General features: G+C 62.6%; 3 protein-coding genes across 4 annotated transcripts; 2 read left to right on the forward strand and 1 right to left on the reverse strand.

Annotated features, from left to right (window-relative positions):
* Window positions 1–669: 669 nt before the first annotated feature.
* Window positions 670–12,370, forward strand: PAN2 (poly(A) specific ribonuclease subunit PAN2). The gene is given in 32 exon segments (XM_065753927.1): window positions 670–1,182; window positions 1,637–1,806; window positions 1,923–2,043; window positions 2,137–2,214; window positions 2,306–2,573; window positions 2,721–3,063; window positions 3,279–3,375; window positions 3,723–3,842; window positions 3,968–4,087; window positions 4,159–4,287; window positions 4,436–4,635; window positions 4,795–4,937; window positions 5,255–5,361; window positions 5,854–5,952; window positions 6,454–6,530; window positions 6,994–7,135; window positions 7,413–7,550; window positions 8,169–8,228; window positions 8,371–8,461; window positions 8,553–8,710; window positions 8,802–8,945; window positions 9,141–9,320; window positions 9,437–9,530; window positions 9,640–9,758; window positions 9,906–9,956; window positions 9,958–10,233; window positions 10,235–10,375; window positions 10,377–10,716; window positions 10,831–10,946; window positions 11,054–11,251; window positions 11,327–11,423; window positions 12,049–12,370. Coding segments are annotated over 32 exon segments (4,743 nt in total). The 5' UTR covers window positions 670–900; the 3' UTR covers window positions 12,093–12,370.
* A 705-nt stretch (window positions 12,371–13,075) lies between these two features.
* On the forward strand, window positions 13,076–18,491 carry CS (citrate synthase). Of its 2 annotated transcripts, XM_065753898.1 has the most exons (12): window positions 13,076–13,234; window positions 14,767–14,817; window positions 14,924–15,031; window positions 15,138–15,203; window positions 15,289–15,420; window positions 15,500–15,688; window positions 15,772–15,971; window positions 16,126–16,255; window positions 16,365–16,466; window positions 16,538–16,747; window positions 16,833–16,999; window positions 18,334–18,491. In XM_065753898.1, the coding sequence occupies exons 1-12, from the start codon at window positions 13,181–13,183 to the stop codon at window positions 18,455–18,457; spliced, it is 1,533 nt and encodes a 510-aa protein (XP_065609970.1). In that variant the 5' UTR covers window positions 13,076–13,180; the 3' UTR covers window positions 18,458–18,491. The 2 variants fall into 2 exon arrangements, with proteins under 2 accessions (XP_065609970.1, XP_065609969.1); XM_065753897.1 differs by lacking the exon at window positions 18,334–18,491 and having other exon boundaries at window positions 16,833–17,568.
* COQ10A (coenzyme Q10A) lies at window positions 17,764–20,923 on the reverse strand. Its single transcript, XM_065753915.1, has 5 exons — window positions 20,779–20,923; window positions 19,473–19,619; window positions 19,206–19,398; window positions 19,034–19,135; window positions 17,764–18,946 (listed from the first exon to the last, which is right to left on the reverse strand). Exons 1-5 carry the CDS (start codon window positions 20,856–20,858, stop codon window positions 18,779–18,781), a joined length of 690 nt encoding a protein of 229 aa, XP_065609987.1. The 5' UTR covers window positions 20,859–20,923; the 3' UTR covers window positions 17,764–18,778.
* Between the last annotated feature and the right edge of the window lie 72 nt (window positions 20,924–20,995).

Below are 20,995 nucleotides of genomic sequence, written 5' to 3' on the forward strand. Positions count from 1 at the left end.
CGGACCACCACATCCAGAACGCGAGCCGCCACCCGCAACTTTCTGTCCCCTCCGCCGCGCCGTCCGGTACGATGCCCACCGCTCCGCTTAGTCCCGCCTCTCTCAGGTACTGATTGGCCACAGCACACAGCACCGCGCTACCATTGGCTCGCCGGGCCGACTTCCGGGCCGGACGGCGGGGGGCGCGGTTGCTATAGCGACGTGAGGAGGGGAGCAGCGGGACGGGGCCGGGTCGCTCCCGGCGGGCTCCGCCCGGGGCCGCTCGGTAACGGCAGCGCGCGGCGTTCCGCGCGTGACAGCCGCCTCTGTTCTCCTCGTGCGGGGCAGCGTGGGATCTTTGGCCGGAGCGCGGGGGGTTGTGGGTAACGCTCCCGGTTGGGGGCTCTGCGGGGAGCGCTCGGCCGGGGTCGGGCCCCCGTGCTGCGTCGGGCTTGCTTGGGTGCGCCCCGCGGCTGTTCTGGGCCTGCGGGAGCCGATATCGCTCGTCTGCCCCGCGCCGGCCGCGGAGATAAGGGGCAGGTGCGGGGCCGGCGCGGTCCCGCCCGCCTGGGGCGGCTCTGGAGGTGGAGGTGCGGGGGGGTCGGTGGGAGCCCCGCGCGAGTGGTGGGGGTCCGGGGCACCGGGCGGAGGGGCGGAGGGGCGGTGGGGCGGTGGGCTTCGTCCTCGCGGTTCACGGCCGTGATAAGTTGCTGAGTGCATCTCGGGGTGGGGCTTTACGGGGCTGCACTGTGAGCGCAGCCCGGAGAGGTGCACCTTCTGCTCGGCGGAGATTCCAGCGCCTTTCCATCGCCCCTGTAGTCACGGGCCCTGCGCGGTGATTCTAAGAATCGCGGCCCTTGGTGTTTCTGACTGACCAACTTAGTTCCTTTTCTGTTCCAAAGGGAGCCGTTGGTTTTCACCATGAATTTTGAAGGTCTCGACCCCTCCCTTGCTGAGTATGCACCCACGTTGCACCCGGCACTGGATCCCGTCCTAGACCCCCACCTCAACCCCAGCCTGCTGCAGAACGTGGAGCTGGATCCCGAGGGGGTGCCCTTAGAGGGCATTGCAGTGCCAGAGTCTGTGCACATCGTGGAGGGCATGTACAGCGAGCTGCACACTGCTGTCTCTGAAGTGGGCGTGCCCGTCTCTGTCTCCCATTTTGACCTCCATGAAGAAATGCTGTGGGTTGGGAACCATGGGGTAGGTGCCTTGAGGCAGCTGTGGCCCCAGATCTGTGTACTCTGACCTGCTGGAGGCAAGCTGGTTGAGAATGGAGCACTGGCTTGGGGCTGGGTCTGAGCTGGAAATGCCGGCTTGGATCTGGGAGTTGTTCCACACAAATGCAAAGAGCTGGAAGTGGCTGAGCTGGAATAGTGTGGGAAATGCTCAGCCTCGTTTGTCTGTCAGAGAGTCTCCAGGTGCTGCAGCCCTGACCTCTTGGGGTGGTGGAACTTTTGGTTCTTTACTCATTCCTGCAGAAAAAAGGAAAGTCTGAACAACCTCTCATGGTTCTGTCAAGACAGAGAGGCAAGATGCCCTTCTCTAAGTGGCTGAAGCAGCAAGGCAGCCAGCCTGGATCCAAGCAGTACAGAGTAGAGCAGCTTTTGCCTGTGTTTCACGCAGGGTCTTGACAATCCTCTCCCACTACTTTCAGGGCCACGCCACCTCGTTCTTTGGCCCAACACTGGAGCGATACTCCTCCTTCCAAGTAAACAGCAGCGATGACATCCGGCAGATCCAAAGCCTGGAGAGTGGGGTCCTTTTCCTGACCAAAACCAACCTGAAGTGCATGTCACGAGGAGGCCTCATCATATTTGACTACCTGTGAGTGCTTTGCCCTGGCAGCTGGGAACAAGGGAATGGTCACAGTGCCCAGACTCCTTCCCTGCTGTGTCCCAGAGCTCAGTGTGAGCACAGGGGCTATCCTCTCTCCTCTGCAGCATGGATGAGGCTGAGGACATGCACAGCCTCCTGCTCACGGACAGCAGCACTCTGCTGGTCGGGGGACTGCAGAACCACGTGATCGAGATAGACCTCAACACTGTCCAGGAGACGCAGAAGGTACCACGGGTACCCCGCCCTTCCTTCTCCACAGCACTGTGTCCTGTGGGTGCTTTGTCTGGTGCTCACCCTGCTGCTCTTTGTCCTTTCCAGTACACCGTGGAGGTACCTGGCATCACCATCATGAGGCAATCAAACCGCTTCTTTTTCTGCGGGCACACCTCAGGGAAGGTAATGCTGTCAGCCATCCTGATGCTCAGATCCCCCTGGGTATCCTGGGGTCAATCCAGAGCTCAGAGGGTGACCAGTCTTACCCTCCCAGGTGTCCTTGCGGGATCTGCGCACGTTTGTGGTGGAACACGAGTTTGATGCCTACTCAGGCAGCTTGTCCGATTTTGACGTCCACGGGAACCTGTTGGTGACCTGTGGCTTCTCCAGCCGGATGAACGGCCTGGCCTGCGACCGCTTCCTGAAGGTGTACGACCTGCGCATGATGCGAGCCACCACCCCTCTGCAGGTCCACATCGACCCCTTCTTCCTCCGCTTCATCCCCACCTACACCTCTCGCCTGGCCATCATCTCCCAGACAGGTGAGGAAGCTGCTTTTCCCTTGGGTCAGCATTGAGTCGCAGCAGGACTGAGCTGGTGGAGCGCTTGGTCTGCCCCCTGCCAGCTCAGCTGGTCCCGTCAGCGAGCGCTGTCCTGACGCTGCCTCATTCTGCACTTCCCTCCCTCAGGTCAGTGCCAGTTCTGTGAGCCCACTGGCCTCGCCAACCCGGCCGACATCTTCCACGTGAACACCGTGGGGCCGCTGATCATGACCTTCGACGTCTCGGCCAGCAAGCAGGCCCTGGCGTTTGGTGACTCCGAGGGGTGTGTGCACCTCTGGGCCGACTCCCCAGAGGTCACCTTCAATACCTACTCCCGGGAGACCGATTTTGCTCTGCCCTGCATTGTCGACACGCTGCCGCACTTGGACTGGAATCAGGACCTCGTGCCACTCTCTCTCATCCCTGTGCCACTGACCAGTGAGACCCTGCTGTCAGACTGGCCTGCCGCCAACTCAGCCCCAGCACCCAGGTAATCTGACAGTCTCCCTCAGTGAAAGCTGGTGTGGAAAAAGTCCTGGATTGTGCTGGTCCAGTATTTTATTGTGGCTAAAAATGAATAGTGTGTTTCCTGGGGGAATGATTGAATGAGAGGAACCTCTGTGACCCTCTGGTGGGTCCAGCAAGGCACTCCATTAAGCAGTGCTGCCAAACAGAGCGGCCTCTGAGTCACAGTGTGTTTTGTAGGCGAGCTCCTCCGGTAGATCCTGAGATTTTGCGCACCATGAAGAAAGTGGGGTTCATTGGCTACGCTCCAAACCCAAGGACCAAGCTCCGCAACCAGGTACGTGCCCTCAGGAGGACGTTGTGCCTGGTCCCACTCGCTCTGTGGCAGAGAAGGTTTGAACTGTTTGGTGCAGAGGTTTGTGGACATGGCATGTCCCTGCCCTTGGGAAAACACTGCTGCATTTCACCCTTGCCCGCAGCACCGCTGTAGTTTCCCCACAGTGATAAGTCCCTTGTAAGAAGGAAGGTGTAGAGGACTTGTGCAGGTTAAGGGAGGGCCCCGCTCCTTTCTGGTTTATTCCTTTGCTCATTTGGGGAGGTAGGAAAGCCCAGGAGCTGTTTGTTTCAGTTCGTGGTGCTTCACCTCAGGATTCAGCTGCTCTTCCCTTCTCTTCTCCCTCACAGATCCCCTATCGGTTAAAAGAGGCAGACAATGAGTTCGACAGTTTCAGCCAAGTTCCTGAGTCCCCAATCGGGCGGGAGGAGGAGCCTCACCTCTACATGGTGGCCAAGAAGTACAGGAAGGTAGCCTTCGAAGGACCCATGTGGGCTCCAGTACCAGCTTACACGTCCATGGGGAGACCAGGACGTTTTGTGGATGCCCTGTGATGTGGGAGAGCATTTGTTAGACATACTGCGTCTCTCCTCAGGTCACAATCAAATACTCCAAGCTGGGCCTGGAAGATTTTGATTTCAAGCATTATAACAAGACACTGTTTGCAGGCTTGGAGCCCCATATCCCCAATGCCTACTGCAACTGCATGATCCAGGTGGGAGATGCCCAGCCCTGCCCAGGCTATTGCAGCCCTGGGACCACCTCTGATGTCTCTGTGTCCACCAGGTGCTGTATTTTTTGGAGCCTGTCCGCTGCCTGGTCCAGAACCACCTGTGCCAGAAGGAGTTCTGCCTGGGCTGTGAGCTGGGATTGCTCTTCCACATGCTTGATCTGTCCCGAGGAGATCCCTGCCAGGTCAGTGGCAAGCCCAGACAGTGTGATGCAACTGGGTAAGAGATCACAGAGGAGCAGGGTGGTGCTGGGTCCTGAAGAAATGGCATCAGACAGATGGAAACTCCTGTTATTTGATGGCTGTGACATACCATTCTTGCTCCATCCTCAGGGAAGCAATTTCTTGCGGGCTTTCCGCACGATCCCAGAGGCTTCAGCACTGGGTCTGATCCTGGCTGACTCAGACGAAGCCACAGGGAAGGTGAACCTGGGGCGGCTGATTCAGAGCTGGAACCGTTTCATCCTTACCCAGCTGCACCAGGAGACCCAGGAGCAGGAGGGACCACAGGCATATCGGGGTGCTGGCAGCAGGTAACTTCCCTGGCCTGCTGGCAGGATGGAGAGTAAATGGGGCATGGAGATGGTCTGGCACCATCTGTCCCCCAGTGCTTGACTCTCTGTACCACCCATCCCTGCTCAGCAGGGATTTTTGTGATCCTGCTAACCCTTTTTTTTTTTTTTTCCTTCCAGCACCTTTGGGTCCTCAGGGGACTCGGTTATTGGTCAGCTGTTCAGCTGTGAGGTGGAGAACTGCAGCATGTGTCGCTGTGGAAAAGAAACTGTCCGTGTGTCCTCCACGCTGCTCTTCACCCTCTCCTACCCGGAGAGCACTGGTAACCAGCAAGGGTGGGCAGGGCTTGCAGGTTTCACCCTGCTGCCTTCCCCTTGGGACAGGACAGCCACGTGAGGGTTTGTTAGCTGTATGGATGAGCCGTGGTTTTTTTGAGTTGACAGACACCTGAGGAACTCCTGCAGTCATCTGGCCTGGGCTGTGGCAGGGCCAGCAGTTGAGCTTTGGGATGCAGGAAAGCAGATTTGGGGGTTGACCTTCTCCCTGGTGGTTGTGAGGAAAACCCCAGAGGTCTGGCTGAGCTAAATCGGTAAAGATGTGTATATTGGAAGGTGACGTTATTGTCCTTTCTTCCTTCAGAAAAACCAGTGAAAGACTATGAGTTTGCCCAAATTTTAAAGAGAAGCATCTGCTTGGAGCAGAACACGCAGGCTTGGTGTGAGAACTGTGAGAAGTATCAGCCCACGGTGAGCCAGAGAGGGAGCTGCAGGCTGGGGGGTGTGGGAAAGAAAAGGGTGTGAGTGCTTCAGGCTGAGCAAGGGCAGTTTCTCCATCAGTCAGCAGGGAACCTTCTGAGTGGATGCAGGAGATTCGGTTCCTCACCTGGCCTGTGAGCTGGCATGGTGCAGGGTATTCCGTGGCCTGCTGGGGCTGCATGATGCTGGAACGTGGGTCATGCAGATCCCATCTGAAGCCTTTGGGGTGGGGAGAAGCCCCTGGGAGCCAAGCACACGTATTCTGATGCAGCCTCTGAGGCTCTGGGGGTGTGGGAGCCTGCTTCCTGCCTCAATTTCCCTTATAGTATACTCTGGTTTCAAGAAACTTTACCAGGCAGTGGGGGGAGCACTACAGGCAAAGACTTTGGAAGAGGGGAAAGGACATAATGTGCCACATCCAGTTCTGAGCCTTTCTTGGGGCTCTTTGTGCTGCCTTCCTTCCATCTCCCACTCTTCCTGCAGGTCCAGACCCGGAATATCCGCTGCCTGCCAGATGTCCTGGTCATTAACTGTGAGGTGAACAGCTCCAAGGAAGCAGATTTCTGGAAGACACAGGCTGAGGTGGGGGAGACCCTCTGGGGCAGAAGCAGGCTTGTCCTCCCTGCCACACGGGGTTTGCTGCGTGTCCCATTCTTCGGAATTGTTTTCACTGTGATCTTGCCATTTCTAATGGTCTCTTGCTCTCCACCATACTTTGCAACTCAAGCATCACCATACTTTGTCTGGAGAGGACTTGTTGGTGTTTGGTCATGGCACATAGCATGAGCTGTGCATTTGGAATTGGAAAAGACAAGATCTGCTATGACAAAGCTGACAGGACTTCAGTAGAGTCACGCTTTCATTCCCCCAACCCCCTAGGACCTAGGAGCAACGAGGCAGTGCCTGCTTCCCCAAGTACAAGCACAGCAGAGCTGGTGGACAGCTGGGTTTCCCTTGCTGTCTTTTTCCCTGTCACTGACTTCACAGTCTGTCTTTTCTTTGCTGCTGGCCTGGCTGTCACCCACGTGTTCCTGAGCCCTGCCTGTCACTCTGTGCTGACACTTCCCTGTGTTTCGTTGTCAGTATGCCTTTCAGAGAGCCGTGATGAAGAGAGGAGGCTTTGAGATCACCAAAGGACAAGAAATCTCTCTTGGAGATTGGTAAGTGACTGTTCCTGGGAAAGCAGCTCTAGCTGAGCAGTGATGCCATCTGGATTGTTCCAGAATCCGGGGCCGTTTCTCATTTAATAATCATTCCATAGTCTACCTGTTTATACTTCCTTGTGGACCCTAAACTGGAACAGTCTCATTGCTGCCCTGAGAGTGACCCTGCGTAGGTGCTCTGTGCTGCGTACTGTTCAGATACCCTGGTGATCCATTTTTGAGCCCTCGCTCTCTGTTACCCATTCCTTTTCAGACTGACAAAAGACCCAGGGCCATGTATCAGCCCTTTTAGGCTGACATTAGCTTTCCCAGGGCTCTGATCTAGGAAGATGCAGAGGAAAGCTTATGAAGGAGCTGGCTGATGGATAGGTTGGGTGGTATAAATCCTGCCCTGGAGAATCGGACCAAGGCTGCATCTCATGACTGCTTCCAGCTCTGCCTTCTGTGATTCTCCTTGCAGGAAGGAACTGGGAAACCCCGAGGTGGGGCATTCGTATCCTTCTGTGGAGGAACTGAAGAACATTTGGATCCCCCACGCCATCAAGATGAGGCTGACCAAGAATAAGGAGCTAGATGTGTGCAACTGGAGTGAAAGCGATGAGGTAAAGGCTGATGACATCGCTGTGGGACTGTGTGGTTGTGTGCACGTGGGGCTGCAGGAACAGAACCGCTTTAGAACCACTTTCTGCTGACTGTATGTGGGTGAGAGATAAAGGGATCATCTCAGAGATGCCTTGATTGAGCTCCACGCCTCAGGTGTGGCTGGCCTGGAAAACTCTGCACGTCTGAGCTCTGGGGTTTGGGATGGAGATCTGGCAACTGCCTAGATGGCAAGTCATGGGCTCAGACATTTTCCCCTGGGGCTGGTTCCTCCTGCAGCTGAGTCCATCTGATGACCCTGAGTCGGTGTATGTCTACGATCTCATGGCCACAGTTGTCCACATCCTGGATTCCCGCACGGGAGGCAGCCTGGTGGGTCACATCAAAGTGGGAGAGACTTACCACCAAAGGAAGGAGGTGAGATGCCCTGTGGACTGGTGCGCTCCTGCCTTGCCTAGGATTTCTTGAGCAGAGCTTGTTCAGGAATTGGGTTGTCTAATGGAACCATTCCCGGTGCTCTTGCTCTCTTAGTAAAGTATTGAGTGTAATTTATTGGATGTCAGGAAGCCTTCAACAGGCGAGTGCTTCTCAGGCACGCTATGGGGGGAGGAAGGGGATAAAGAAGAGCTCTTCCCACTCTTACTGGGCTAGTTCCTCCTGGGTCTTGGGTGCATTGGCAGCCTGTGTTTGTGGTTCCAGGTAGGGGCTGTGACCTCACCTCCCTTCCACAGGAAACAGGGCTGGTCTGGGCAATCCTTCTGTTTGGTGGAGATGCTCAAACCAGGAATTCCCAGAATGTGTCAAGACTGCATCCCTGCCTGTTGTTTGTTGCATCTCTGTGGAGTGCCCGTCCAGCCCCAGAGCTTCGTTTACACTTGTCACCACCCAGGCCAGCAGGGATTTCCCCTCAGTGTCCCAGGAAGGGAGGGAGTTCCCATATGGCATGGTCACACCCCTGTCCCCAGTAGCTGGGTAGAGGAGTCATTACATTTGCCCAGGGGGGCCCTAATGCAGTGTCTGTGCCTCTCTCTGCAGGGAGTCACGCACCAGCAGTGGTATCTCTTCAACGACTTCCTCATTGAGCCTGTGGATAAGGTGAGTGCCTGTGGCTGCTGGTGAGGGAGCCCAGTGGCTCCTCCCCTGGTGTCGAGCCCTGGTGCAGGGAGGTTCCTGCCCTACGTGGGAGCACCCTGACACATCCCAACCCCCCGGGGGCCCTGTCCTTCCCTTCCTGCAGTGCGAGGCGGTGCAGTTTGACATGAGCTGGAAGGTGCCTGCTATCCTGTACTATGCCCGGAGGAACCTCAACTCCAAGTACAACCTCATCAGTGAGTGTCTGAAAGGAAGTGGCTGTGTGGGAGCAAGCTGTCTGCTCCCAGCTGATCCTTGCCCCCCTCCCTCCCCCCCCTTTTCCTGCAGTCAAGAACCCCATTGAAGCCAATGTTCTGCTGGCGGAGGCCTCCCTGGCTCGCAAACAGCGCAAATGCCACGCCACCTTCATCCCCCTCATGCTGAGCGAGATGCCACAGGCAGGAGACCTGGTGGGGCTGGATGCTGAGTTTGTCACGCTGAATGAGGTCAGGCAGTGGGGGACAGGGTGCTGTGTCTGTGCCAGGTCACACGGGGCAGCAGGAGCTGCCTGGCCCTGAGCTCTCCTCTCCATCGCAGGAGGAGGCTGAGCTGCGCAGTGATGGGACCAAATCCACTATCAAACCCAGCCAGATGTCTGTGGCCAGGATCACATGCGTGCGGGGCCAGGGCCCTAATGAGGGCGTCCCCTTCATTGATGACTATATCTCCACCCAAGAGCAGGTATGGTGCCCCTGCTAGCCCTGTGCAGCTCCCACCCCTGCAGGGGTGGCACAGCCCCTCTGTCTGCTGCTCCCTGGAGGGGCATCTGGGGTAATGGCAGCACCCTCCCTAGGATGCTGGGAGGAACAAGGACGATAAAAATCCTATGGGTGCCCCAACTGTCCCAGCCCAGCACCATGTGCTCTGTCACCACAGGTGGTGGATTACCTGACGCAGTACTCGGGGATCAAGCCTGGAGACCTGGATGCCAAGATCTCCTCTAAGCACCTCACCACTCTCAAATCCACTTACCTGAAGCTGCGCTTCCTCATCGATGTGGGTGTCAAGTTTGTGGGCCATGGGCTGCAGAAGGATTTCCGTGTCATCAACCTCATGGTGAGAGCGCTGAGGCCCACCCCTGCAGACCCACAGTGTCCTGGGTGGGATGGGGGCCCCAGAGCAGCCCCTGCGTGAGGAACTGTGCACTGCCAGCAGTAACTTCTGCCCTCCAGGTGCCCAAGGACCAGGTGATTGACACTGTGTACCTATTCCACATCCCCAGGAAGAGGATGATTTCCCTGCGCTTCCTCGCCTGGTACTTCCTGGGTTAGTAACTGCCTCCTGGGATCCATGGGGGCCAGGAGCAGCTCCCTGAGGCTTCTCCCATGATGGGACCACGTGGACAGCCCCCTGCTGAGCTGAGCTTTCCCCGCAGACCTGAAGATCCAAGGTGAGACCCACGACAGCATCGAGGACGCTCGCACGGCGCTGCAGCTGTACCGCAAATACCTGGAGCTGAGCCAGGGTGGCAGTGAGCCTGATGACTTCCGCAAGGTGCTCAAGGCCCTCTACGAGAAAGGCCGTAAGCTGGACTGGAAAGTGCCCGAGCCTGACAGCCAGAGCAGCCCCAAGCGTAAGCACCAGGACCCCGGCCCCCTCTACCTCTGCCCCACATCCTCTGACCCCACTTTGTCTCTGCAGATGGGGCCGTGTTTCCCCCCGTGCTGGCGCTGTGATGGGGACAAAGAACATTTGGGCCTGGAACCAGCAGTGGGGCCAGGGCTGCCCAGGGCCCAGCACTGCCCTAGGGCCCTTGGACCCACACTCCCCGCCCGTGCCCGGTAGTACCGCGGCACAGCCCGTGTTGTCCGCCCGCCGGTTCGGGCGCACCCATAAAGGCCCTCAGACCGCCCCTCGCACCGCCGCCTCTTTTGCTACGGGAACGGGATCCGAGAGAGAAGGGGCGGGGCCAAAAGGAGGGGGCGGGATATGCAAACAAAGAGGCGGGAAAGGCCGTCGGGGGCGCGTTCACCGTAGGTCCCGCCCCCCTGGGGCCGACCGCCACGCGGGCCGGGCCCTGGCAGCTCCGGGGCCTCGTTCCTCGCCGTGGGGTGGCCGAGGCGCTGCCTGCGCTCGGGGCGGTCCCGCCGAGGGCCGAGGAGTGGCCTCACCCCTCACGGCAGCCACCGCTGCCCCGGCAGCCTCCGCCGCCGCCCTCCAGGAGGAGCCGTTCTCCGCCGCAGCGCGGCCGAGGGAGCGCGGCGGGACAGGCACCGCGACGGGCAGGCCCGGAGGCGGCGGGACCGGGGGGCGGCGGTGGCGGACGGGGGCTCGGCCGGGCCCCGGCGGGTGAGGGTCGGGCAGGGAACGGGCGCCGCGCGGCCGGGGCGGAGGATGAGGACGATGAGGAGGGAGCGTATCCCCATCCCGGCCGCGCTGTGTGTGGCCGCGGCTGTGGCCGCTCTTCTGCCCGCGGTGAGCGCCCGGCGGAGCCAGGACCTGCACTGCGGAGGTGCGGCGGGACGGGATGGGACGGGGTACCGGCGGGGATCAGCTCCGTGCGCCGTGCGGCGGCTGCTGCGCGGGGATGTCGGGCTGCGAGGCCGCTGACGTACCCGTCCCGCAGCGTGCCGGGCACTGGTGGACGAGTTGGAGTGGGAGATCGCCCAGGTCGACCCCCGGAAAACCATCCAGATGGGTTCGTTCCGGATCAACCCCGACGGCAGTCAGTCGGTGGTGGAGGTGAGCCCCGAACCGGGAACTGTGGTGTCGTGGTAATAGCTGGCACTGTGTCCCGGTCCTCCCCAGCGCTGCTCTCCCAACTCTGACCCCCCTCCACGGCCCTGTAGGTGCCGTATGCCCGCTCCGAGGCGCACCTGACGGAGCTGCTGGAGCGGGTGTGCGAGAAGATGAAGGAGTACGGGGAGAAGGTGGATCCGTCCACGCACCGTAAGAGCTATGTGCGCGTCATCTCCCACGACGGGACCAAGATGGACCTCTCCGGGGTCAAAATCGATGGCGACGTGGCCTCCAGCCTCAAGTTTGCGGTACGTGCGGGGAACCGCTGTGGGTTTCGTGGCTCCCTGGGTTCTGTTGCTGATCTCCACGTGGTTCTGTTGTAGTGCGAGAGCATTGCTGAGGAGTATGAGGACGAGCTCATTGAGTTCCTGTCCCACGAGGCTGACAATGTCAAGGACCGGCTCTGCAGCAAGCGGACGGGTGAGCAGAGAGAGGGAGGAGGGAGAGCTCTCTGCCATCCACTGGGGGAGGGGACACGTCAAGGGGCACAGAGCCATCTCTGTGATCTCTCCCTGTGGAGAACTTGGGGCTGTTCCCCCAGCCACGAGTCTCCCTTGGGCTGCCTGTGCTGTTCCCCTATTCTCTTTGAGAAACACTTACCATAGACAGAAAGACATTTCTCCTGGAGGTGCAGAGCAGCCCCAGCACTGGGTCAGGAGCTGCAGGGTGGGAGCACAGCGCTGTGCTCCTGCTTTCCGTGCTGCTGACCCTGTGGCTTTTTTTGGGTGCTATGCTCAGGGCGATCCAGGGCATCTGACCCGCTGTCCCCATTGGCCGCTCTGGCCCTGTGCTCCCCCCGCAGCCAATGGCTGTGCGCCCACTCCTGGCCCCGTGGTGCTATTTCTGGTTCACAAACACCAGGGTCAGGGCACGCCGCGACCTTTGTGCTTCCTTTATTAATGAGCGTGCTCCACACTTGTTACCTGCACCCTGGCACCGGTTTGGGTCCACTGCTGGCACCCCTGTGCTTTCAAGTTTGTCTTTGGGGAGGGGTGGGGGCTGAGGGGGACTGCACGGGGCTCTTAGCACTGCTTTGTCCCCACAGATCTCTGTGACCATGCGCTGCACCTTCCGCACGATGAGCTGTGACGCCGCTGGCCCCGGGCTGTGCTGACCCCCAACACTACTACACTGCCCCACAGCCTCAGCCCCACCCCGGGGGGGGGACTCTCCTGGCCTATTTATTCGCTCTCCATCCACTGCCACATGGGCAGGGATGCATCCTTTGGCTGGGAACATTCTGGTGGCTGATGCACAGCTTCAGGCTCTTTGCTGCTGCCTGGAGCCACCGTAGGGACAGCGGTGCTGCTGGGGGTTTGTCGGGCACCCGGGGCCCAATGTGGGAGGCAATAAATGGGGCCCAACACAGGCAGGTGTTGCTCCTGTGCACCTCACTGGGGGCGAGGCTGGGGCAGGGAGGGCACAATACCCAAGGAAGTGATGCTGGCACCGCAGTGCCCCTTGCCCATGGGCTGCTCTTCCTCGTAGCTCAGTGCAGTCATTGCCTCAGTGCCCCCGTGACCCCCAGTCCCTGCAGGCAGACTTCCCTGTCCCCCTAGGTGTTGTGAGTGTGCCATCCATTTGTCACGTGGTGCCACTGTGGGATCACCAGGACAATGTCCTGGGGTTATTGGGCACCGTGCCCCCCCCCCCCCAAGCTGCTGTGTCCCATCCTCTTATGTCACCGCAGTGCTGGGCAATGTCATGGGATGAGCACTTCATGGTGCCATTGCACAGCATAGTGACATCGCAGAGCAGCATGGAGCCACAGCCAAGCACTAATGAGGGCACACGTTGGGAGAGTTGGGGGTGATGTGGAGGCATGACGTCACAGAGCGACCAGTGATGTCACTGTGATTCGGTGACGTCACGGGGCGGGGCTTGCATAACCGCGCCCCACGCTCAGATCAGGCGAACGCTGCGGCCACCTATAGCCCGGCCCCTCTACGTTACATTTGCATAACCCCGCCCCACCAGGGACAACGCGCGTCCAATAGCGAGCGGCTTAGACAAGAGGGGGCGGGCGGTGGGCGGGGCTATGCTAATAACGTACGCGCCGCCGCGCCCCGCCCTGCCCGCCGCGCCGAGGACCCCCGGGCGCCGCCGCCGCCGCCGCCGCTCGCTTCGTTCCCGGTCCCGGTCCCGCGCCCGCTCCGTCCGCTCCGCCCCGCGCCGCCATGACGCTCCTCGTTGCCGGCAGCCGCGCGGCCGCGCGCCTCCGCGGGCCCAAGGTGAGCGCGCCCGGCCCGGCCCCGCCGCGCCTTAAAGGGGCGACGCCGCGGGGGGGGGGCTGCGTTCTTAAAGAGGCGACGCGGGGAGGGGGGGCGCCTTAAAGGGGCTGCGGGGGGTGCAGGGCCGCAGCGGCACCGGTGGTATCAGCACATGGTGCGCGGGCACCGGCGCAGCGCGAGGAGCGGCGGAGTGGGGGGGAGCGCCCGGTGCGGGTGAACCCCGGGGGGGCCGCGCCCGGTGCGCCCCCGCAGCGGCGGAGCTTTGCGGAGCTCCGCTCCCGCGTTGTGCGTTTCGTAACGGCGGTGCGGGGTGGTACGGGTGTTCTTTCGGTGCCCCGCACCGCCTGATATGCGTCTTCAATTAATTAATGAATCAGCGCCCGCACCGCGCCCTCAGCCCGCGCTGACCCCGCGCTAAGCCGGGTGCGGCCTTCATCCTTCTCCTCTTCAGCCCCTTCCCCGCATCCCCATTGCCGCAGCGGCGGAGCACCGCCCGCTGATTTCTGCACGGTCTCGGTTCGGCGCTGCGGGATCCGTTGTGATCCACGCGGGGAGATGCGGGGTCCCCACGCCCCCCCCTCCCCCCACCCCGGGGTCCGCAGCCGCCGCCCCGCGCCGTTCCCGCAGCGCCGTTCTCACGCGTGACCTTGAGCGGGCGGCGGCGCCGTGACAGCTGCGGGCGGGCGGGGCCGAGCGGGGGGGGTCCCCGCGGGGGTGTTAGGGTGCAGCACACGGGGGAAGACGGCGCTGTACGGGGAGAAACGTGGGGGGAGGGGTCACTGTATGGCGCTGCCGTGCGGGGGCGGCCCCGCAGATTCCTCCCATAGAGCCCGGGGGGGTTCCGCGCGGTGCGGTGTCGCGGTGCGGAGGGGGGGGGGGGTGGGTGCGCTGACCTTGGGCTCCGCTCTGCGCTATTGTTCGCGGCGCCGTTGTCCCTTCTGCGGTGTCACTACGCGCGGAGTGAATGGGTGGGGCTGGCCCCCCCCCTCACCCGTTGCCGGGCTGGGGGTCGGGGTGCGGGGGGGTGCGGGGATCGGGGCGACTCTGAGCCCTCCCCGGGTGCAGTGGAAAAAAGCGCGTCACAGTCGGTGCGCGCGGGGTGGGGGGGGGGGTGGCACTGTGCCGGGGGGGTCTGGCCCGGACCCAGCGCTGCAGGACTGTGCACGGTCCCGGGGTGCCCGCACCGGCACCGAGGGGGGGGGGGGGGAAGGAGCGGGGGACTCCTCCGGGCCGCGATCACAGCGCGCGGGGAACAAAGCGCGGAGCTCCACGGGCCGGAAATCCGCGGAACGCCAACTGCCGGCAACGGCGGCCCCTCGTGCTTCCGCCGTGCGGTGGGGGGTGCGGGGCGGGGGGCGGGAGCGGGGGCGTAACCTCTACTGGGACCGAATCACGCGTGGGCACAACAACCGTGCGGGATGGAGGGTGGCACTGCAGGGCCCTTCCCGCTGGGTCCCACCGGGACCTCCACAAGTAACCCCCCCCTCCCCCAGTAACCCCCCCAAGTGACCTCCAGCTCTGCTCTCCTGCAGAATGCTCCCTGTGTCCTCTTTACCGCCCGCCACGCTGCCACCGCTGCCACAGTAAGCACCGACCCACGGCTTCACCCCCCCAGTACCCCCCTGGTGCCTCCCAGCGACGCGGGGCTCACGGCTCCCCGAACTCTCCTCCAATCCCCTCCCCCCGCAGAACCTGAAGGACGTCCTGGCCTCCATGATCCCCAAGGAGCAGGCGAGGATCAAGAGCTTCCGACAGCAGCATGGCAACACCGCCATCGGGCAGATCACGGTGGACATGGTGAGTGGAGGCGGCTGCACTGGCAGGGGGGAAGGGGGGGGGAGGCATTGGTTTGTGGGTTTATGCCACCTGTAACCACGAGTACCGTCCTTCTGTCCTCCTGCAGGTGTACGGAGGGATGCGGGGCATGAAGGGGCTGATCTATGAGACCTCAGTGCTGGACCCTGATGAGGTGAGGCTGCCCCCACCCCTGCCCCACTCAGGCACCCATAGGACAGAGGCACTGGTGCCTGATCCTGCTGACTTTTCCCTTCCAGGGGATCCGCTTCCGTGGGTTCAGCATCCCTGAGTGCCAGAAACTGCTGCCCAAGGCGGCGGGGGGTGAGGAGCCGCTGCCCGAGGGGCTCTTCTGGCTGCTGGTGACGGGTGAGGTGCCCACCCAGGAGCAGGTAATGCACTGGGACCACCGTGCAGGGGGAGGAGAGGGAGGGGGCTGTCAGCCCCCAGCTCAGTGCCCCTTCCCTGCAGGTGAGCTGGGTGTCCCGTGAATGGGCCAAGCGGGCGGCGCTGCCCTCCCACGTGGTGACGATGTTGGACAACTTCCCCACCAACCTGCACCCCATGTCCCAGCTCAGCGCCGCCATCACCGCCCTCAACAGCGAGAGCAAATTCGCACGCGCTTACGCTGAGGGCATCAATCGTGTCAAGTACTGGGAGGTACGGGGGGGGCCGGGCAGGGGGAGGGGGAGGGCAGGACCTTGCAGCCGCCCCCCCACTTCTTCTCACCCCATCTGTTGCAGTTTGTCTATGAGGACGCCATGGACCTGATCGCCAAGCTGCCCTGTGTGGCTGCGAAGATTTACCGCAACCTTTATCGCGAGGGCAGCAGCATCGGTGCCATCGACCCCAACTTGGACTGGTCCCACAACTTCACCAACATGTTGGGCTACACCGACCCCCAGTTCATCGAGCTGATGCGCCTCTACCTCACCATCCACAGGTGCTGGGCTGCACCGCCCCAGCTCTGCCTCGGGGCATGGGATGTGCCTGGGCAGCGTGCGGTGTGGGGCAATAGGAGCGCCGGGATGGGGGTGTGGGGTTGCAGGGGCCCTCTGTGGGGTGTGGAGACCTAATGGTGCCCCTCGGCCCCACAGTGACCACGAAGGGGGCAATGTCAGTGCCCACACCAGTCACCTGGTGGGCAGCGCGCTGTCCGACCCCTACCTCGCCTTTGCTGCTGCCATGAACGGGCTGGCTGGGCCCCTGCACGGCCTCGCCAACCAGGTGGGTGTTCATCTGTCAGTCCGCCTGTCAGTCTCTGTCCATCCATCCGTCCATCCCCATCCGTCTGTTTGTCTGCATGCTGCTGTCCTCACCCCCACCATGCCCGCAGGAGGTGCTGCTGTGGCTCACGGACCTGCAGAAGGAGCTTGGCCAGGACGTGTCGGATGAGAAGCTGCGGGATTTCATCTGGAACACACTCAATTCGGGTCGGGTGAGTGCTGGGTCGGGGTGGGGGTGGGTTTATGGGGGCTGGGGGGGTGCGGGTGCTGACTGCTCTCACAGGTGGTGCCGGGTTATGGACACGCTGTGCTGCGGAAGACGGACCCGCGCTACACGTGCCAGCGGGAATTCGCCCTCAAGCACCTCCCCAAGGACCCCATGTTCAAGCTGGTGGCACAGCTCTATAAGATTGTCCCCAACGTGCTGCTGGAGCAGGGCAAGGCCAAGAACCCATGGCCCAACGTGGATGCGCACAGCGGGGTGCTGCTGCAGGTGAGCCCCCAGCACCCCATATACTACTGGGGGGGGGGGTGTCCTGGCTGCCCCCTGCTCTGCCCTGACACTGTTCTCCCCACAGTACTATGGCATGAAGGAGATGAAGTACTACACGGTGCTCTTCGGTGTGTCCCGCGCGCTGGGTGTCCTCTCGCAGCTCATCTGGAGTCGGGCGCTGGGCTTCCCCCTGGAGCGCCCCAAATCCATGAGCACCGCAGGGCTGATGCAGCTCGTGGGCTACAAGTCCGGGTAAAAAGGGATGGGGTCAGGGCTGCGCTCGCTGCTCCCCCCAGTGCCTCCGGGCCTGGGACGGACTCGGCACTGAACCCCACTCCGGCTGTGGGGGGGCAGCCCCGGGGGCCCCTCCTGCCCTGTGCCCCCTCCTCCTTATAGCACAGGGCCCGGCCCCCTCCCCTGTGGCTCCTATGCCCCCGGCCCGGCAGCACCACGCACACTGAGCCCCAGCGCTCCCCGCTGCCGGGGGGGGGTTGGTCTTGGGCCTCCCCTTGCAACCACTTCCCCCCAACCTCGAGAAGGGTTCAGTGCCAGACTCCAGTCCGCGCCCTCCCCCGGGGGGGGCTCCAGCCCTCGGGGCAGCTGGTGAAGAACGAATGTCTCAGCCCCCCCCCCCTTGAAAGGCCTCGATACACTCCTCCCCAGCCCACGCCCCCCGTGTTTGTGTGAATCCCCACATCTGATGCCCCCGGAGCCAGAGCTGGGCCCCCCCCCTCTACCGGCCCAGCTCCGGCTCAGCGCAGGCTTTGGGCAGTTCTGTACAAACAACGATAAAATGCAAAATAAATGTTTTTATTAACAAAGCCCAAGCTGCTGCTGTCCCCCACCCCACCCCACTTCCCCCTATGGGTGCTGGATGCAGACATGGGGCTGCCCCTGTAGGGCTGCAGGGGTGCCTGCAGGTACTTGGCTGGAGCCTAGTGGTCTTGGGGTGCAGATCCCCCACCCTGCCCCCCTCCCCACCCCATGGCTGCCCAGTGAGGAGCAGGAGGCCAGGCTCATCCTTGGAAAATGCTCTTTATTGGCATATGTATGTAGAAGTCCTTCCTTGGACAGCAAGGCCACGATCTCCTCTTTGATGGGGATGGAACTGGGGGGGCTGAGTGGGGGAGCCTGGGGGGTGGCTCAGGGGGCCCCTCACGGCCCCCCCCAGTGGGTGTTATGGCCTGCCGGAGCTGGGGTCCTCCAGGCTGCAGGTAAGGGAAGCTCAGGGGGAGCAAGGGGCACCTCAGGCTGGGGCCGTGCTGGTCCCTGGGGTGGCAAAGGGCTAATGGGTTAGAGGGGTTGGGGAAGGGGGGACGGGGGACGGTCAGAGCAAGCCCCCCATCCCCCTGCTGTGCGTGTGACTTGTGCAAACTGTGCGACGTCGGGGCTGGCGGTGGTGCGGGCACTGCCGGAGGCTCAGCTCCACTCCTGGCAGCGGCTGCAGGCAAAGGGCTGACAGCTCTGCCCCAGCTGCTGCCTCACTCTGCCCCTTCTCCTTCCCTTATATTCCTGAAGAGCCAGGGCATGGGGCGGGGGGGGCCCTGGCAGCGAGACCCCTGCCAACCACTTGTGTTCCCCAGCAGGATCCGGCCGGGTTCCCCTGCCAGCGAGCACCAACCTTCCTCCTCTCCAGGGCAGGCAGAGCTGACCCGGGAGTTCCTCCACCGTGGCCGTAGGAGCCGGAGCCCTCTGGCCTTGCAGAGTTAAGAGGAAAGAAGGGTTTTTAAGAAAAAAAAAAAAATCTCCCCCCAAAAAAAAACTAAAACAAAACTTAAAACCAATATCAGCTACAAAATGAGGGAGTCCAGCGCTGGGATGCGGCTCCTGCCGCGGTGCAATGGGGCTGGGGGCTTTCAGCAGCCCCTGCTGCACCGGCAGGAGCACCACCTCGTGCCCTCGGGGCTGGGAGGGAATTCCAGGCAATGGCAGCAAAGATGCACTCAAATAAATATTTAAGAAGGGGGGTGGGGTGGGGGGGGGGCTGTCATCCCCGTTGCCCTGGCACAGTCCGCAGCCGCCGCGCTGCCCTCACGTCTGGTGGACCTCGTGGAACATGAGCTCCCGTGGGATGCGGGTCTCAGGCCCGAAGTTCTTGGCTGCCTGGCGCTCGAAGGCCGCCACCATCTGCTTGACCACCTCGTCGAAGAAGACAGTGGCCAGCTGGGAGTGCAGCAGGGAGCGAAACTCGAAGGAGATCTGGGGAGGAGAGCAGGCGGCGTGAACGCCCCGCAGGAGGCGCGGGGCCGGATCCCCTCTGCAGCCACCGACCTGGGAAGGTCTTACCGAGAAATCCACGGTGCAGGTGCGGGGATAACCGGGGATACCGGGGCTGAAGCGCCAGTTCGTCTCCAGGTGGTTGAAGAGCCGTCCATCCGTGCAGACGGCCTGGGGGGAGCAGGCGATCAGGAGGTCCGGAGGCGCAGCGGGGCCGGGGCCGCGCTGGGGCCGCGCTCACCTTGACGAGGTGCGGGCGGACGAGGGTGACGATGGAGGTGTAGCGCTCCAACACGGGCGGGAAGCCCACCTCCAACTGAGCCTTGATGTGCCCCGTCCTCTTGGAGACCACCACCGACTTCTTGCACCAGGGCACGAAGGTCTTATAGTCATCCACGTTGGAGACCACGTCGTACATCTCCTGCATGGAGTACCTGCGGGCAGAGCGGGCGCTGCAGCGGGGAAGGGGGGGTCCCAGCGCCGGCTCTGGGGACACCGCACCACCTACCCAATGATGCGCCGCTCTGAGTACTCCTTGCGTTTGTTGGTTAAGGACCCTGCGAGGTTGAGGAAGGAGCGGGCGGGCGTGTGCTGAGGTTCCCACTCGGTGCTGATCGTCGGACGGCCGAGCCTGAGGCCACACAGCGCCGTGTGTCTGCGTGGGAGAGAGGTGTGGGTAAAGGAAGCGGCGTGGGGCTGCCCCACGGCTCTGCTGCACATCCTGGGGTGGCTGTGGTGCTGGGCACTGGCTGGAGCTGCATGCAGCCCTCCTGAGTTTGGAGCAACTGTGGGGTGCGTGGGGGAGCTGCCCCATCCAACCCGCCCTGGGAGAGGCTGGGAAAGTCCAAGTGCAGCGGCCTCGGCTGCTGCCAGCACTGCTGTTGCATAAGAGGAGGAAAGCAGAGGGAAACCTGACCTCGGGGACACCTAATCCAGACCGGCAGAGCGAGGACAACTGCCCACGGCCCCTCCCCAGCTCTGCAAGTCCGGGGCAGCACAGGGCTCAGCTGAACCCCAACACCCTCCTCCACCTCCCACCTTGCTCGGGGCTGTGCGGACGGCACCGCTGTCCCGGTGTGAAGGAAGGCAGTGACACTCCCAGCCCTCCACAGCCCTGACAGTGGTGGGGTCCTGGGAAGTGGGGTCCCCTCACCCAGCCCTACAGCAGCAGGGTCCTCCCACGGTGCCGCTGTCAGCACCCGCAGCTTCATGACGTCACCCATCCGAGGTGACAGCACCGTGGTGGCGGAGCTGTGGGTCACCGCTGTCCACACGGCAGCCCCGGTTGGACGCTCTCCAGCGCCGCGGGGCAGCGCAGGTATTTATAGCTGCGCACGGATCATCGCAGCGGTGCTTCTCCGGGACCGGTGGCCGCGGAAGGAAAGAAGGGCCCGTTTCCCTCCGGTAGCCACCGAGGAGAGTCGTGAGGTGCTGACAAGCTGAGGCCGGTGGGGCTGCGGGAGCGGCCGTGCCCCAATCCCGTCCCGTAGTGCCGCACCAACAGCCGCACCCCGCGCGCTGCTGTCGGCCGCGTCCCGGGCGCAGAGGTCAACGGCGGCGGTGGGGACAGCACCGGGAGCACCGATGTCCCCGCGCCGCCCCCGGTGTCCCGGGCACAGTGACTGCCGCCGATCCGCTATGCCCGTTCCCCGTTCCCCCCCCACCCCAGGGAGCTGTCCCGGCCGCGTCCGCCCCGCAGTGCACAGTGCTCCCTCCCGCAGGGCCGCGCCCCGCACCCGGTGACCTCTGGGCCCGCGGTGGGGCCTTCCCGGTTCCGTCCGTCCCCGCAGCCCCCGCCCGGTCCCGTCGCTCACCTCGCAGGAGCGGCCGCCACCGCCCGCAACCGCTGCCGCGCCCCGAGCTGGAGGGCGCCGCGGAGCCGCCGGGCCGCCATGACTGGGGCCGGGACGCGGCTCCGCTGCCCTCAGCCCGGCGCCGCCGTGACCTCTCACCCCGGGCGTGACGTCACCGCGTTACCATAGAACCGGCGCGCGTCACGGCCCGGGGGGCGGGGTCAGGCGGTTCCTGCGC

This window comes from Cyrtonyx montezumae, unplaced genomic scaffold, assembly GCF_038088225.1.
Source record: "Cyrtonyx montezumae isolate F1298 unplaced genomic scaffold, pur_monq_1.0 scaffold_85, whole genome shotgun sequence".
NCBI lineage: Eukaryota > Metazoa > Chordata > Aves > Galliformes > Odontophoridae > Cyrtonyx > Cyrtonyx montezumae.

Excerpts from the sequence above, each read along its gene's own strand:
- COQ10A (XM_065753915.1), bottom strand. The coding sequence starts at position 20,858 with ATGGCGGCCCGGCGGCTCCGCGGCGCCCTCCAGCTCGGGGCGCGGCAG. Across the intron at positions 19,620-20,778 it reads GTGGCGGCCGCTCCTGCGAG|ACACACGGCGCTGTGTGGCC; the intron begins GTGAGCGACGGG and ends TCTCCCACGCAG. Across the intron at positions 19,136-19,205 it reads TCCGCCCGCACCTCGTCAAG|GCCGTCTGCACGGATGGACG; the intron begins GTGAGCGCGGCC and ends TGCTCCCCCCAG.
- CS (XM_065753898.1), top strand. The coding sequence starts at position 13,181 with ATGACGCTCCTCGTTGCCGGCAGCCGCGCGGCCGCGCGCCTCCGCGGG. Across the intron at positions 13,235-14,766 it reads CGCGCCTCCGCGGGCCCAAG|AATGCTCCCTGTGTCCTCTT; the intron begins GTGAGCGCGCCC and ends GCTCTCCTGCAG. Across the intron at positions 15,421-15,499 it reads AGGTGCCCACCCAGGAGCAG|GTGAGCTGGGTGTCCCGTGA; the intron begins GTAATGCACTGG and ends CCTTCCCTGCAG.